Source organism: Bactrocera dorsalis, chromosome 5 (assembly GCF_023373825.1).
Source record: "Bactrocera dorsalis isolate Fly_Bdor chromosome 5, ASM2337382v1, whole genome shotgun sequence".
Taxonomy (NCBI): Eukaryota; Metazoa; Arthropoda; class Insecta; order Diptera; family Tephritidae; genus Bactrocera; species Bactrocera dorsalis.
Window position 1 is genome coordinate 37,417,037 of NC_064307.1, and position 16,588 is coordinate 37,433,624.

A 16,588-nucleotide genomic window follows, 5' to 3' on the forward strand; every position below is an offset into this window, starting at 1 on the left:
ATATATTTATATTTATACTCCATGCGGATTAAATGTTTTACTGAAGCCTATCTTAGCCAGCCTATTTATCTAACATTTACCTACTACTCGTAGGCGCATGCACAAAAAATAGCGAGAATGGACTTGGTGCGGTAAGAAATCACTCGAAGACCTAGTTAACACGCATGTTCTGGTGTATACGGATTAGGGTGATTCAAAAAATTTTTTTTTTCGATAGGTACTCGGAAAAATAGGTTCCTAGACACCTCCAAGAAAGCCTCTCCAATTATGAGTTTTTAATTGTAACGGGAAGGTCCTCCTACATACAGTTTTCTATTTTTTCTTATTATCAGATAGAAAAATTTATATCTCGCTTCCAACTACTTGAAAAAATATCTTGTTACTTAGATTTTGTAGGAAATTGAATGCCCTAATTTATCGTAAACCCAACTGTTTAAAAGATATTAACAGTTAAAGTTTGATTATTTTTAGGAAAACTTTTTATTTCTTAGATTTAGATTTTGTAGGAAATTGAATGCCCTAAAAAAAGGTCTCGTATGATTTCTCGTAAACCCAACCGTTTAAGAGATATTAACAGTTAAAGTTTGAATATTTTTAGGAAAACTTTTCTTATGAATTTTATAACTCAATGAAAAAAAATTTAGCCAAGTTGCAAGAGAATTAACGCAGAATGGAAAGAAGTTAGATTGCTCAGACTAGCGCAAACAAGAACTTTTCGGTAGGTGTACTCTCGCCTCTCCTGTCGTCACTTGAAGCAAGTGGTCTTCTGGAAAAATTTGAAGGAAAAGCACACAAACTGATATCGTATGAAGACGACATGAGTATACGTAGGTTGCTATATATATTTCTGGACTAGGCGACACTTAGTGTTGCCAGGTGCAATCTGACATTTCCATTGGAAAGTTTGACATTTTTTAACATAACATCACTCAGAACGTTTTGTCATTTAATCGTGAATTATTTTATTTACAGGGAATTAAAAAATTCATCTCGGCGAAAAAATGGAATTAACTCGTGAACATTTTCGTGCGATCATTTTTCACAACTCTCGACGTGGATTATCACGACAAGAGTACATCGATGAACTAAAATCTTTGAATGGCTATGAAGTAACATTCTATAGCACTGTGAAAAACTGCTACAACGAATTCAATCGTGGCCGACGCTCGCTCAAAGACGAATTCCGTGAAGGTAGTCCAAAAACAGCCGTTGTGCCAGAAAACATCGATGCCGTACGTGAACTGATTATGCAAGACCGTCCTGTAACATACCTTCAGATAGAGGCACGCCTATGCATTTCTCCCACCAGCATATCATGGATCTATGCGTATGAGCCCGAAACAAAACAGCAATCGACCGTGTGGGTCTTCCAAGACGAGCCAAATCCAACGAAAAAAAAAACCATTTTCGTTGATAAATATGCCTATTTTCATTATTAGGACAGAAATATAAATAGCAGCCCTCGTACTAGTGACCGGTGGGTTATTAAAAACAATCAGTATCAATGGGCAATATCGGCTATCCTATAGATAAATGGCGATAACACGGATCTGGCATTCTTTACAAGGAGGTACAAGATGCCGTCAAGGAAACTCCTAAGCCTCAATAGACTAGATTTAACTACCAGGTATCATGGGTACCTGGAAGAATTGGCGCCGTTTTCGTTGAATTTCTTCAGTCGTTTCGTATATGCCCATTAGTCTATCCGTTTTTTACCCGGTTCATAGGTCATGCTAATATCGGTCGGCGTTTTTTTGGCATCAACATATGTACATTAGCAGCCCAAGCCACATGAACGAGTACTCCCAGGATGCGATGATATACGTGCGGTATTATGGGTCGCGATCAATCAGAAAGCGATCGTCACGATGTCACAGCAAGACTTCTCAAGCAACAGCTTCGATGGGCATTATCTTGAAGCAACGTACATATATATGGTGCTGTTAGATGCTAGATGTACTTTGTTGAGTGGCAAACGAGAGGTTTGCCGCACGCACACATTCTTCTTTGAATGGTGGAAGATGGTTACACTAGATCAAATTGATGAAATCATTCAATAATGCGGCAATTCCTGATGCAAAGAAAGATCCATTATTATACGAAGTGATGAAAACCAATACGGTTCATGAACCTTGCGGACACCACAACCCCACTTCGGTTTGTATGTCTATCAATAAATGCACGAAACAGTATCTACGTACTTTTCTTTCGGAAACACAAACTAGAAATGATGGATATCCACTCTATCGGCGTCGCTCACCAGACGACAATGGCAGAACATTTAGCATTCAATTTAGAGGCGTAAGTATCGAAGTTGACAACACATCAAAGTTGACAACACATGGATCGTACCATATTCGCCACCATTGTATAATTCACATTCAAAATTCATGTGAATGTTGCGTATTGTAGTTTGGTGTAATCGATAAAATACGTTTGTAAATATGTCACCATAGGCGGTTATTGGTTTTGAACGACACGATCGACACGTGAACTGAAATAAAGCGCTTTGTAGGATATTTCTTTTGCAATTCATGAAGGTTTTCCGAGTGTTGTGCGTCTCAAAGTTAATTTGGAGAATGAGCAAAGAGTCTATTTCCACCCAGAGAATACAGTACAGTCAACAGAAATACCACCAGCAACCAAAATAACATTGACGAGTTTTTTCTCAACTTTTGTCAGTGATGCGTTTGTGAGAACATTGCTCTATTCGAAAATAGCTTGATATTATACATGGAATGCATCGTCGAAGGAATAGTTAGGCAGAAAGCAAGGCCAACCAGTAGATTGACATCCAGATGTCTTATCAACTAATGCATTAGGACGAATTTACACAATCCACCCGAAAAACGACGATTGTTTCTACCTTCGGTTGCTATTGATTAATGTACGCGGTTCAACTTTATTTGATTCATTGCGTACTGTGAATGGTATATGGGAATATGTGCAAGTTTTTGAGAAGCAAGCCAGCAATTACAAATGCTGGAACACGCTAATCACTGGAATGAAAATGAAGTTCGCATACTTTTCGATATAAAACTCGACATTGTCAAAGACATTTTACATCGTCTTCGCTCAAAATTGGAAATGGTGCAATTTCGGTTGATACTTCCGGTGGTGCGATATCAATTCCATCTTCCCTTTATCAATTCACGAAAGATGAACTAATCACGAATGGTTATCCGAACATTGGCCAAATTATCGTAACTACGATTCCTTGAGTGCACGCACAATGTTAGCTGCCAAAAATACCGATGTTGTTGACTTAAACTGGAAGAATCAAAGTCAAATTCTAGGAGACTTGCGCTCATACAAATCGATCGATCGTCTTGACTATGAAGACGACGCCGTGAATTATGCAGTGGTATTCCTAAATTCTTTGGAGAGGCTTGGTATGCCACCGCATCATTTGCGTCTTAAAGTAGGATCCGTCGTTATTATGTTTCACAATCTTCATCCACCGAAAGTGGGTAATGGAACCCGACTGACTGTGACGCAACCAAACCAAAAAACGTTGTTTATAAAGCTGCGTTACATTGAAAAAAAAAACATAAATGAAATGATAAATTTAACTTTCTTTTCAATTCAAAATACATAAATTCACGTAGGACAATGGCTGCGGGGTCAGCTAGTTATATCATAAATGAAAATTCTTTGGTCGCTTCTTTAATAGCTAGAGAGCCATTCTCTTGTAGCTTTGAACAATTTGTATCTATTCCCAAACTATTCGATCGATTTACTGACATGGATTTCGTGCATATATAAATACCACGAATAAATTTACGAATTTATTTGAAATACCACTTCGGCTTGACAGATGTCATGTATAAAAAATTAAATACATATGTTTACTCCAAAGGCTGCAACTTAAACTCTTTCTTTAAATAAAGTAAATCTCAGCGCGTAAACATTTACATTCTTCACTAAATCTGTTCTGTTGGTGGCTGCTCGACTGCAGGAACATGTTGGTCTGCTGTTCAACGACGCATAGACAACATTTATTATGCAAATTAAACAAACAGCACTTTTCGGTGATTATTAAAGCATCACGCCAAAATATGACCTCAGGCCATATTTCTTCAAAAATGATGCCAGTGAGAACGTAACCGTCAATGGTGATCGATATTACGTCATGATGACAGACTATCTGACGCCTGAAAGTGAAACTCGTAATCTCGGCGACGTTTCCCACACATCATATAAATCAATGGATTTATTAAGAGAAGACTTCGGTGAACTGGTAAGTTCAAGCTTTAGGCCGGTCGATTGGTCACCAAGATCGTGCGATATCACACCGTGAACCTAGTTCTTGTGCGGATATGAAACGTCTAAAGTCAATGCGGACAATATCGCATCGATTCAGACCTTGAAGCGAAACATTACGCTTATCCTTTGTCATTTACTAGTTGAAATGCTCGAACTAGTCATCCAAAATTGGACTCAACGAATGGACCACCTGAGACGTGGCTGCAGCCAACATTTGAAATATGTAGATAATACTCAAAAAATACATGCCAAAAAGTGTTCTTTCGAATGATGGCAAATATTCTCTCTTAAATTTATAGTTTCTGTGGTTTTTATATTATAATATCCTTGGAAGGTACTTTTCTTATATCAACCAAATGTTTGTATGTAAATACAGTGCTGAAAAAGTTGTATTTAGTAAATTATTGTGTGAACAAAAAAAAGATACAAGATATACTAGAAACGAAACCCTTAAAATTAAGAAACACTCCATTTTTTCAAACGATCGAACAAAACTATTGATTTAATTAATGTTTAATGTTAGAGTCTTTATTTTTTAACTGAAAAACACCGTAGATGTATTGAATTCAGAATATTAGCGCAAGTTGGGTGGTCAATAGTACATCACTCGGATAATACTTTTTCCCAAGGATTCTGCTTGTATTTTTGTCTAGAATCACCAATTCTTTTTTTTAATGTTCCCCACATGTTCTCTATCCCAGTATGCCAACGTAATTGGAAGAACACATTTGTTCTTTATTTTCATCTGTTTTCCAGGATATCGGACCAACTCCTGTGAAAAAGCACTTCATAGTATATACAGTTTGAAAAAAACGTAAAAGGTGGTCTATTCGTGTTTGCTTACATATTTTTTTGGACATCTACCTGTACTTTTTTATCAAATTTTATATATTTTGAAATTAAAAGGAAGTTAAATTTATAATTTCATTATTGTTTTTTTTTTCAATGTAACGCAGCGTCTGTTCCGGTGTACAGAAAAGATGATTTTCCAATTCGTGAGCACGCCACGGCCGCGTGAAAAACATAGCATTTTTAAATTTATGCCACATCCTTGTGTCTTGCGGATTGTCATATAAAATTCAATTTTCACTGGAAACGGAATACGCTTGAACGAAAATGGAAAATCGTTAGAACTCAAAGGAATTCTTAGAATCAAGCATTCTCCCCTTGTATTCGATAGGTGCGTCACAATCAGTCGGGCTCCATTACACAGTTTCGGCGCATGAAGATTGCGAAACATAATAATGACGGATCCAAAGAATTTAGAAATTCCACTGGATAATTCAGGGTGTCGTCTTCATTGTCAAGACGATCGATCGATTTGTATGAGCGCAAGTCTCCCGGAATTTGACTTTGAATCTTCCAGTTTAGTAGTTACGATAATTTGACCAATGTCTGATTATTTGTGATGAGTTCATCTTTCGTAAATTGATAAAGGCAAGATGGAATTGATATCGAACCACCGTAAGTATCAACCGAAATTGTACCATTTCGAATTTTTAGCGAAGACGATGTAAAATGTCTTTGACAATGTCGAAGTTTATATCGAAAAGTATGCGAACTTCATTTTCATTCCAGTGATTAGCGTGTTCCAGCATTTGTAATTGCTGGCTTGCTTCTCAAAAAGTTGCACACACCGTACCATTCACAGTAAGCAATGAATCAAATAAAGTTGAACCACGAATAGCAACCGAAGGTAGAAGCAATCGTCGTTTTTCGGGTGGATTTACCCAATACGCAGTGAATCAGAAAAATCACAGCTACTCGTGAAACGCTTTTCTTTCGCATTCCTTCACATTTTTTGTTGACCAAGAAAAATAAAACAAACTGTTTAAAATTAGAAATCTGAAGTTGACATATTTAGACTGCAGCTTTTATGTGTGCTAAAAAAAGGTTACCTGAACGGTATTTAATAAATTTGTATACATGCATACTTAGATTAATGTACTATTAGACCCTTATAAGAGCTAATTTTTAAATTTTTACGATATCAAAGTGAAACCTTGCATATGACCTTTCCTCTGCAAGAATTTGCTCAAACTGACTGACAAAAATCAAGATAAATGATTTTTTTTTACCCTTTATGCCAGCAGAAGTGGCACCTATGAAGGGTTTTATAGCTTCAATGCAACCAAAGTATCGTTAATATTAAAGAAAATATCATTTGTTACATTTTAAAACAGGTGTATGCGAATATGTAAGCGGAGACAATTTTCTGCCTTAACTCCATTAGAAACTTGGTCAACTCTTTTAAAATCTTTGCTTCATGTTTGTCCTACGTTAAATAAACAAAACAAAAGTTCGCCAATAAAATTAAGATGGTAATTTGCGTAGTAAATACAAATAAAAAATAACAAGTAAGGAAGGGCATGTTTGGGTGCTACCGAACATTTATACTCTTGCACCTTGCAAGAATCAAAGCAAGGGAAATACTTTAATTACACAAATTAAGTCAGTCGGATGTTCGAAAAACCTGGTATTAGTCATATGGCGGCTAGGCTAAGTTTTCGCTAAAATTTATCTATTTTAAGTACAAAGATACGCTTTTATGAATAAAACACATTCTCTTATTTCCATTGGAAAAACTCACATATTGGTCGATATGTGCGACACAAGGTCACCCCAAGGTTCGAAAATCTTTATATTAAGTATATGGCGGCTAAGGGAGGTAATGGTCCGATTCAACAATTTTTGACATACGAACATGTCATTACGTGAGAGGGAAGGGATAATCCCTTCCCAATTATATATACATATAATTGACCGACATTTTCGATCAAAAGTCAACTACAGGTACCGGGGTCTGAACATTCGGTACCTAAAGGCTTGAACAGTTTTTTATTGGATTTAAATGATTTTTGTCATACGGTGGCACACGTTAAAGACATTATTCGTGCAAAGCTTTATCCCGTTATATTTATTGCTTTTTGATTTGTGTACTCGAAACTGAAAGAATTAAGTGGAATTTTAAATTGTGCTTTATGGAAAGTAGGTGGGGTTATTCTTCGATTTCTTCCATTTTCACAATGTAACATTAGAATGTAAGTAGAATGCCACATACTAAACTTTGTCGAAATTGGTTGGTCGGGTACCGAGATATGGGTTTTTACCAAAAAGTGGGCGGAGCCACGCTCATCGTACAATTTTTGCACCAATTAACACCTTTCATAACATCTCGGAGGTAAAATTTAAAGTCTTTGGCGTATTTAGTTATTGATTTATCGCCCTTTTAGTAGTTTTGAACAATACCGTTATATGGGGAGTGAGCGGGCCTATCCTCCGATTTCATCCATTTTCACACTATCCGTAGAAGTTCTCATAAGATTTGTACTCAACAAATTTGGTTGTAGTAGCTTAAGTGGTCTAGGGGATATGTACATTAAAATTGTTTGAGGGCGGGGCACAGATGTCCCTTGCTACTGCGATCCTCTGTACCAAATAACTAATAAATGGAAATTTATATTTTTTCGGTTAATGGCGATTTGTGGGCGTGGTAATGGTCCGATTACTCCCATCTACGAGCTCGAATTTTTTTTGTACTAAGGAACCCACATACCAATTTTCATCGAGCTATCTCTATTTTTACTCAGGTCACAGCTTGCTCGTACGGACGGACAGACAGACAGTCAACCGTATTTCAACTTATCTCGTCATCCTTATCATTTATATACATACATATATGTATATAACCCTATATCTATCTCAATTAGTTTTAGGAGATACGTACAATAGTTAGGTGATCAAAACTATAATACTCTGTAACAACTGGTGCAAAAGTATAAAAATTAATAAATCACAAAAACAAAAAATTTTTAAAAAATAATTAACAAAAAGAAACTAAATAATTTAAATTAAAAAAAGAAAGAAATTAATCAAAATAAAAAAGAAAGAAAAGCTAACTGTGAAAAATTAAAAAAGACAATTGTAATTGAAAACAAGACTTACTTACGCTTTATTTATTTGAAACCAGACATTATTTTTAGCTTTATAATTTCTGTCTTTGTGAACCTTCAGTGTTACGCTGAGCTGTGAGCTTTGTTTCAATTCTACATAAAAATCTAAAATTATTTCGAATAGTTTTTTTTTTCATTAAATGTTATTTTTTCACCTTTCTATTCGACTAAACGGGGGCAAGAAAAAAATGCTTTTGCGTTTGTATATAAGAAAATTTAATGTAAAAATGTTGGCTTAAAAAGATTTTGATGTTTTTAACAATGTAAATAGCCTCGCCACGGGCGAAAGTCCGATGGAAATCCACGGCGAGCTGGCGAGACAGTATACCGATGAAACTAGGTGATCGTTCGTATTATGTTTAATGTAGCGCGCAGGGTAGACCCGATCGAAGTAGAGTAGAGTGGGTGTCGACGCGGCGTAGTATATGTGTTAACGTGTTGATGATCGAATTATCAGTAAGGGAGTGCCTAAAACGAATTAAATGTCCCATCCTGATGTCCATCCTTTTTGATGAGTGGATACAGGTGTGGTGAGTTGTGTTGGTGTGGTGTGGTGTTTTGATGTAAGTGTATGGTGTCATCGGATGTGGTGTATTAAGCTGTCTTGCTAGGGGGCGCCAGTTTTTCCCCGGTAGAGTGAGGTATACATGCGGGGAGATGCTAAAGTCATTTAAACACTATTATTATCGCAACTGAGATTGTTGTAAGAGCACTATTAATTTGTGTGTCCACTACTACTCTTTTCCACTCTTGCTCTCTTACATATTTTTCGTTAAATTAAAGAGCATGTTACATATCAATGCAAACACATATTTATTACACCAGTAGTCGTCAAACTGGTGGATTCGACCGATTCTAGAATGACTCTCATATTACAGATTCAGAAAATTCAGTTCAAGTACGTTTAGCACCATCCCCTGCTTCCAAAATAATTATTTTTGTATGACAATGGTGAAGTATATTATTTTTATAAGATAATTTATTATAAAAGAATTTGTGAAATTGAAAAATGGAACAATAATTACACTACTTATTCAAATCGACGACATCAAGGATTCGGGCACAACAAAACAGTTATGCACATCACTTCTGGGTAATGAGCACCTTTCTACCCAACAGGAATTTTCTTCATCAAAAACTGATAGACATGTTTTGCCAGCAGATTTAGACTTGCCACCAATAGCCCATAGTTTATTGTCTAGCGAAATGCAAGCTATATAACCATCGCCAACTTCCAAAGGGCAAATCTGCGAAATGTTTTCAAGAATATTCAGTTTGACCAAAAGCGATTGGCGAAAATCAACTCAATATATGTACCTGTGACCACGTGTCTTGCTGAGGATCGTAACGTTCAGCACCGCTACGGCTTAAAACATAAATGTGACCTTTATGTACAGCTACCTGAAATATAAAAAGTAGCAATAAGCATTTTGTTTAATTTTAATAGAGTTAAGAGGCGACTAAATAATCAGTAACTACTTTCAATTAGACAATTTCGGTCATTTTCATTGTAGCGGAGTTACTTTTGCTGGTTTTGAAAACTTTAGAGAAGGCTTGCAACGGTGAAATCAAATGAAAGCTCTTATTATAGCCGCAGTACGTATTTCACAAATAAATTTGAATACAAATTCCGATCACGTACATCCGTCTATAGTAAAAGAAATCCAAGGAGGCGAATGTCAATATTTAAACACTTAAATAAACTTGTGTGATATACCGTTCTTTGACTCTTTCTCATTATACCAAATCATGACTTAATGAACGTTCTACTAATATTAATAATTATATTTCAATCTAACTTACACCAGGTAAAAAGTGATATTTTGTTATATCCGCGCAAGAAGTCCAAGTATTCGAATCCGGATTGTAGCATTCGACGGATTTTATGTGCCCTTTGCCATTATTACCGCCAATTGCGTAAATTTTACCATTTAATGTCACTGCACAGGCGACATATCGTCCATCAGTTAAGCTGTTCACGGACTTCCAACCTTCGGATGTCGTATATCTGGAAACAAACAAAAGCAATGAAAAAAGAATGCATATCTATAAACTGAAGCGTCAAAAGTGGCATTTGGTAGCTTTGCATAGTCCATTAAAAAAACACTTAGAATTATTCAAAATAAGTCGTTGACAATGTCAAAGTTTTCTAAAGTCAGATTCAATCAGATCATAACATTTGACTGAATTCCTTCCTTCTTTCATGGCGAAGAACCTTATTTTGTTTACCACCCATACTACCTTAACACATCTAGTCTAAAGTTCTTTCACCATTAAGCTTAAAGTCAACCTGAAATTGGTAAAGCTCACAATCGCCATCGGTAGGTAATTTGTTACAAATTTATATGTATTCACCTTTCCACCGACGACAGAACATTACCCTCATAACCACCAATCGCGTACATTTTACCATTTAATTCGACAACGCAGTGTTCGCTTCTTGCTTGGATCATGATGGGCAAACTTTGCCATGTCTCATTCCGTATATTCCAGCTGCGGACGACGTTAAGTGTGGCAGCCCTTTTATAACCGCCAATAAATAATAAATTATCATCCTTTAAAATAGTTCTGTACCGTTCGTAATCGATTTTTATATTAACATATTCCTGCCATTTATCTTCAGTTTTGTTATATTGCAGCAGTTTGGGATTCAGCTATTCCAAAAATATTGCAAGTGCATAAATTTAATATTTTCATTTATGAATATAAGCCACAGTGTGCGTTTACCTCCGAGCAAAGCGCTAGAATTGTTTTCTCACTACAATTTGTAGCACTGATCCCACGTGGTTCTGTAAATCGCATATTTATCATTGGCCGTGCTGTAGGCTTTCTGATCCACGAGAACGCCGTGAAGGCCAGTAGCTCACATCCAGGTAACGGCTGTATATGTGTGAACAGAAAGTCCACATCGAATTGGGTAAGACGGAGACAAGCTATTAAAAGTGGCAGTTGCTCTTGACGCGCAGGCACATCGTAATTGTACCAGCGTTGTATGGCATCGTAGGCATCTTCTTCCCGGCTTATATTCAAATTGTCAGATACCAGCATACGTTGCAATTTTTCTGCATCAAAATTCAAAAACTCATAGCTTCGGCTGATCTAGTATTATTAGAAACAATATTTAAATTACACAAGTACCGCTATTGTGAGACATTACGTGTATATTTAGACTCACCTCCATGAAGTTCTGTGTTTCGTATTCAAAGATTTTCTGCTTAAGAACTTCACATTGCGTTTCACGCTGCAGCATATAAGCACCCTGTAAAGTGTATTCATCCATATGTGTCATGAGATAGTCCACACTGCTGGTTATGGCATCGTCCAATTGCAAAATTATTGCCGCATTTAGCATGGCTGCGACAGTGTTAACGGTAATGCGGGCCTGTCCGGTGTAACAAAAGGTTATTAGACGCTCAAAAATATCGCTATCGATATCATTTATCTCGATGACTGGATTAGTGCCTTGGTTGCCATTGAAAAGGTTCTCGAAGTAAGGACTCGCTGCTGCGAGTAGCAAACGATGCGCGGGTACACTGAAAAAAAATTATAAATATTAATCTATATAATTTTATGTAAGCTGAGGACAAAGTAATACTTACAGAGCCGTTGGATTTGAAACTTTAAATGTCACATCGATCAGAGACTGCTCGTCGTAGAAGCTAAATATTTTCGTCATTAATTTCTCCATGAAACGGTTCTGCTCACTGGAGTTTCTCTGAAGAGCAAGTGTTTGGGAAGAACTCGTGGCCATTGCTAGTTACTTAACTTTCCTTCTGTAATAGAAAAATTATAGTATTGATTAAAATATTTCCAAGAAGTAAATGCACCAGGAAGTTTCCTTCCAAGTTTTCTGGTGCACACTAAATCTGCGTCCGATCAGTGACTGTCTTCTTACCTTGACAACTTTGGTGGGGGGTTGAACTCCGTGTCTGGTAATAAGCTAACCGCAGTTCCTTATTTGTAATTATCGCAGCTTTCAATCGAACGTTCGTGAACCTCTAAGTGTGAAAAGTAAATAAAAAAAAAAGATGTCCTAGTAACATTAAGATCTCTTGTTCTCGTGTTTAGTTATGCCTTATATGGGACCTCTGTAGAAGTGCCATACTTGAAATAGCTCTTTCTCCAATCTACAACCAAAATAATTATTTCTTAGTTTTTCGCGTGGAATTCCTTATCTATATTGGCGGCTTTTGGCCTGGTGGTTGAGTTTATTATAACCAAAATATATAACTACTTTATATCCAAAACTCAAATTTTGTTTCAATATGAGTGCATGATAACCGAAAAATATAACCACTTTATATCCAATATTGAAATAAAAAATGTAGATTTATTTAAAACATTATAGTGCAATTTAATTAATTTGAAGTGAAAATATGAAAAAAGTGTGTTTAATGTGGTGAAATAGCTCCTTGAAATGGTCCAATTTTGCGAATTTTTGAACTTTAAGACCGAATATCTCCTAAACTAAGCGTTTGCGGACCCTATAACCTTATATGTTTTTTAATCAGGAGGACTTCCTCTTTCCAACGGTACCTTCAAATCGCGGCGCCAAAGAAATCGGAATTGTGCCGCCTGGTCGGTTCAACTCCTTAGTTCTTTTACGTGTGAATGAATTATTAACACTCCGGCCAGGGTTATTTTTTTAAAGCGCGGCCAAAGATGTGAGAGTGCGAAGCAATTTTCAAAATAATCGGTTTTTCTTATAAAACGCACTATAAATCCGGATATGCCTCAATGTTTAGTGTAATTACAGCTAAGTTTACTGAACAACTAAGTTAAATGTATATGTACAGTGTCTCACAGCTAAAAAATTGCAGCAACAAAAGGAGAAAGCGCTTAGTAAAAATTCATGATTGCGAAATAAAAAAAAAATGTTACTAATTTATTGATCGATATTCTCCATATTAGAGTCTGAACGAGAATTGATGAAACTGAGAAATACATCTGAGGATCATGATCCGAAACTTTAATACAGAGTAGTACAAAGTTTACTTATTGGGAACTGTCCGCACATAATACAAACGCCAAAACTGCTTCCAGATTTGAGTGCAATTGAGAATAAATCTTTGGTCAGTTTTGGATTGAGAGATTCGAAAAAAAGCCGCCTGAAAAATGCCTGCCAGCAGAATGAAACAAAATTGCTCCCAGCTACACAAAGAAATCGGCGAAATCCCTGCTGAAACGTATGAAAGCGGTTATAGTTAGTAAAGGGTATCTCCCAATGTATTAATCAAACTAAAATTTTGATTATGTCCTTCAAAATTGTATTTTCGCTGTGAGGTGCAATTTAAAACCAAAGCTTGCATTTGTTAAGTGGTATTTCTAATTTTTGGAAAATAAATTTATCTATCAAGTAATGTTTTCTTTAGTACTTTTTATATGATTTCATCACTTTGGCTGTGAGCCACTGTACATAAACTTCTGAAAAAATTCACTTTCCGCCCATGGATTTGTAATATTCGCGTTAAAACAAGACGATTTAAAAATAACTACATATTTTTGGGGGACTCCGTCTTTGAGGAACCTAAACAATAAATTTTTCTTATTTTTAATATACAATACATACATACATATGTATGTACATATTTATATTTCATTTTTTCCTTTTAAAACTCGGACACACTACATATGACAGCACTACGTAGGTGGCTTGAAAGTTTTACTTGCTCAATTTCCCTATCAACAAATTGAAAAGAACTAACAACAAACAACACTTCAACAATACAATATAAACAATAATACTCGTACAAACATTGGAAATTTGTTATTGTTAAGTATGTGATCTGAAATGGTATCTGGCACTTTGCGTCAGACCAGCGGACCAGCTTGATATTTCTGAATACAAACATATGTACATACATACATACATACATATGTATGTACACATGAGTGTTGCCATTAACGGAGTGTGAACGATCTCGGAAGAATGATTATTTTTCCATCTTCATACACTGTCAGTCCACGTTATATGCACGAATATGCACAGGACACATTGACATACGTACATACGACATTACGGCTGACCTGATTTGTTTATTACGTTTACGTGCAATCCACAATGGGCTGAAATTAGAGATCTCTTATTTAATGGGCAATCACAAATAGATCGTCACGACCCAACAGCACGTACAGTGGCTCAAAGCTCTAACAACAGTATGAATAAAATACGTTTAATTTTAATACAAAAAATGTATATTGAAAGACAAGAATTTTTTTTTGTTTTTCTTTTTAAAATTGTGTTCAATGTTCTTAAACCCCAAAAACCCAAAAAACTTTAAAATATTTCATATTTACCACGAAAAATATTACTAAAATATCCGATACACGGAACTCAGGCTCAAAGTAATAATGGAACACTTATGAATAAGTACAAATAAATTAAGTAAAAAATTAAATATATATTTTTTTAATATTTAGTGAGGAGTCCTCTTTGTTGTAAAACCGCTTTCAAGCGATTTAACATAGATTCTACGACAGAAGGAAGTTGGGATATTGTTCCACTCCTCTTTCAAGGCTGCTATTAATTGCGGTCTCTTCGTAATGTGGCGACTATTTAATTTCAGCTTCAAATATTGTTACACATGCTCAATTATATTCAAATCGGAGGATTGTGGCGGAGTTTCAAGAACCTGAGGGCAATTGTACAACAGCCTGCTTCGCACAACGTAAGCTTTGTGCTTTGGATCATTAACCTGGTAAAATATAAAATATTTTTCTTTGTCCAATTTTCGAGGACTTTCCTTCGCATTCGCTTTCCAAATGTTCAAATAAGCCATCTTATTAATATTCCCTTCCTTTATATGCATTATTCTTGGTCCACTACCGGTTATTGCGCCTCATACCATTACCGATCCCATGCCATGCTTCACAGTTGGCCGTAGGCTAATTTGTTTGAGGCTTTCTCCAAACATATGACTGCAAAACTTACTGAAATATGTTGAACTTACTTTCGTCCATATTTACATTTTTCCAGAAGGAGAAATCTTTAAGAATATGCTTTTATGCAAAGTTGATCCAACTCTGTTTGTTGACCTTGCTAACAAAATGTTTCTTCCTCCCGACTCTTCCATTATAATTGTATTTCCGCAGCACATTCCGCACAGTTTCTGGATTCGATTTTTTCCTTAAATACTTCTCCGCTAAGGAAGCTATTTTTGGAGCACGTGTATGTGGATCTTTCCTTATTTGTGCTCAAAGCCAATGCTCATCGGACTTTGGTCTATTGCTGGAGTTACCGTTATTTTTGTACCTTTTTGATATATTAAATACTGTTGTCGGAGCTCGATTCAAAATTTCATTTATATAACGGATAGATTTCCCTGATTTTGACAACCGAATGACAGTTTCCCGCTGTTCAACTGTGGTTTGTTTACCCTGTGAAACCATCTTACTAATAGCACTTAAACAGAGAACTAGTCTAACCTGAATACCGAGTATTGTGACTCCCCTTACTTTTCCTACACTAACTAATAAGAAATCGAAGTTAGTTTCGATTTCTGCAAGGACAAGTAGAGTTTCCTTATAGTGATCCATTATTACTTTGGGGTTAAAATATATGTTTTTACGAAAAAGTAGTAAATTAAAAAATAACAAATGTGAGACTTACAAAAATTTTTATTAATTATTTAAGCATATGATACATAAATTTTAAAATAAAATATAAAATATTTGTACTAAATCTATACGCTCGATTATACTGGTTGAAACTTCTGCCTCTCTACTGTTCCATTATTGTTTTAGCCACTATTCAAGTACAGTAGAACTCCAATTATCCGAATTAATGGGGACCGGGACCTATTCGGATAATCGGATTTTTTTTTTTTAAATTGCCATTTAGAAATAAAAATCATAGTTTTTTAAACATCTCCGTCAATGTAAGCTGTTTTGCGGTCTTCAACCGTTTTCGGGCAGCCAGGTCACGCATTCGCTTGACGGTGAGCAGTTGCAAGTGGTCACACTCGGGCTGACGCTCCATCCACTTCAAAGCAGTCTCGAGGCCGGCAAATGCTTCACTAGCTGATGGTCCAGCGTCTACTTCAACATCAGCAGAGAGTTCTTCTTCCACTTCCACTTCAACATCTTCTCGCACACTTACAACAATTTCATCGTCATTGAGAATTTGAAAACCAGGGTCAGACGTGTCACAAGCCATCCACTCTCCTACATTGTGATTCGGATAATCGGCGATTCGGATAGTCGGAGTTCGGATAATTGGAGTTCTACTGTATATTCAAACAAAAATTGAAAGCACTCATGGATTTTATATAAAAATCCATGTTTTTGGTAAGGTTTTGTTGAATGTACTCTGAGGAATGGCAGAAACGCGATTTGTCTCATGCTCATATTTTGATCTGGTTGGTGAATAA

The 16,588-nt window shown here is 36.1% G+C and overlaps 2 protein-coding genes across 2 annotated transcripts in view; one reads left to right on the plus strand and one right to left on the minus strand.

Moving 5' to 3' along the window:
- The window catches only part of LOC125779050 (kelch-like protein 17), a 398,740-nt gene that overhangs the window by 253,979 nt on the left and 128,173 nt on the right, over nt 1-16,588 (plus strand). The gene's annotated exons all lie outside the window — the stretch shown is intronic.
- LOC125779053 (kelch-like protein 5) overlaps nt 1-16,588 on the minus strand; it is a 293,968-nt gene that overhangs the window by 86,295 nt on the left and 191,085 nt on the right. Inside the window, exons 3-8 of the mRNA XM_049459470.1 lie at nt 11,819-11,992; nt 11,395-11,752; nt 10,947-11,318; nt 10,575-10,873; nt 10,023-10,227; nt 9,537-9,620 (exon numbers count right to left, since the gene is read on the minus strand). Of these exons, the coding sequence (XP_049315427.1) occupies nt 9,537-9,620; nt 10,023-10,227; nt 10,575-10,873; nt 10,947-11,318; nt 11,395-11,752; nt 11,819-11,970 (1,470 nt within the window). The 5' untranslated portion in view covers nt 11,971-11,992. The remainder of the gene's footprint in view (nt 1-9,536; nt 9,621-10,022; nt 10,228-10,574; nt 10,874-10,946; nt 11,319-11,394; nt 11,753-11,818; nt 11,993-16,588) is intronic.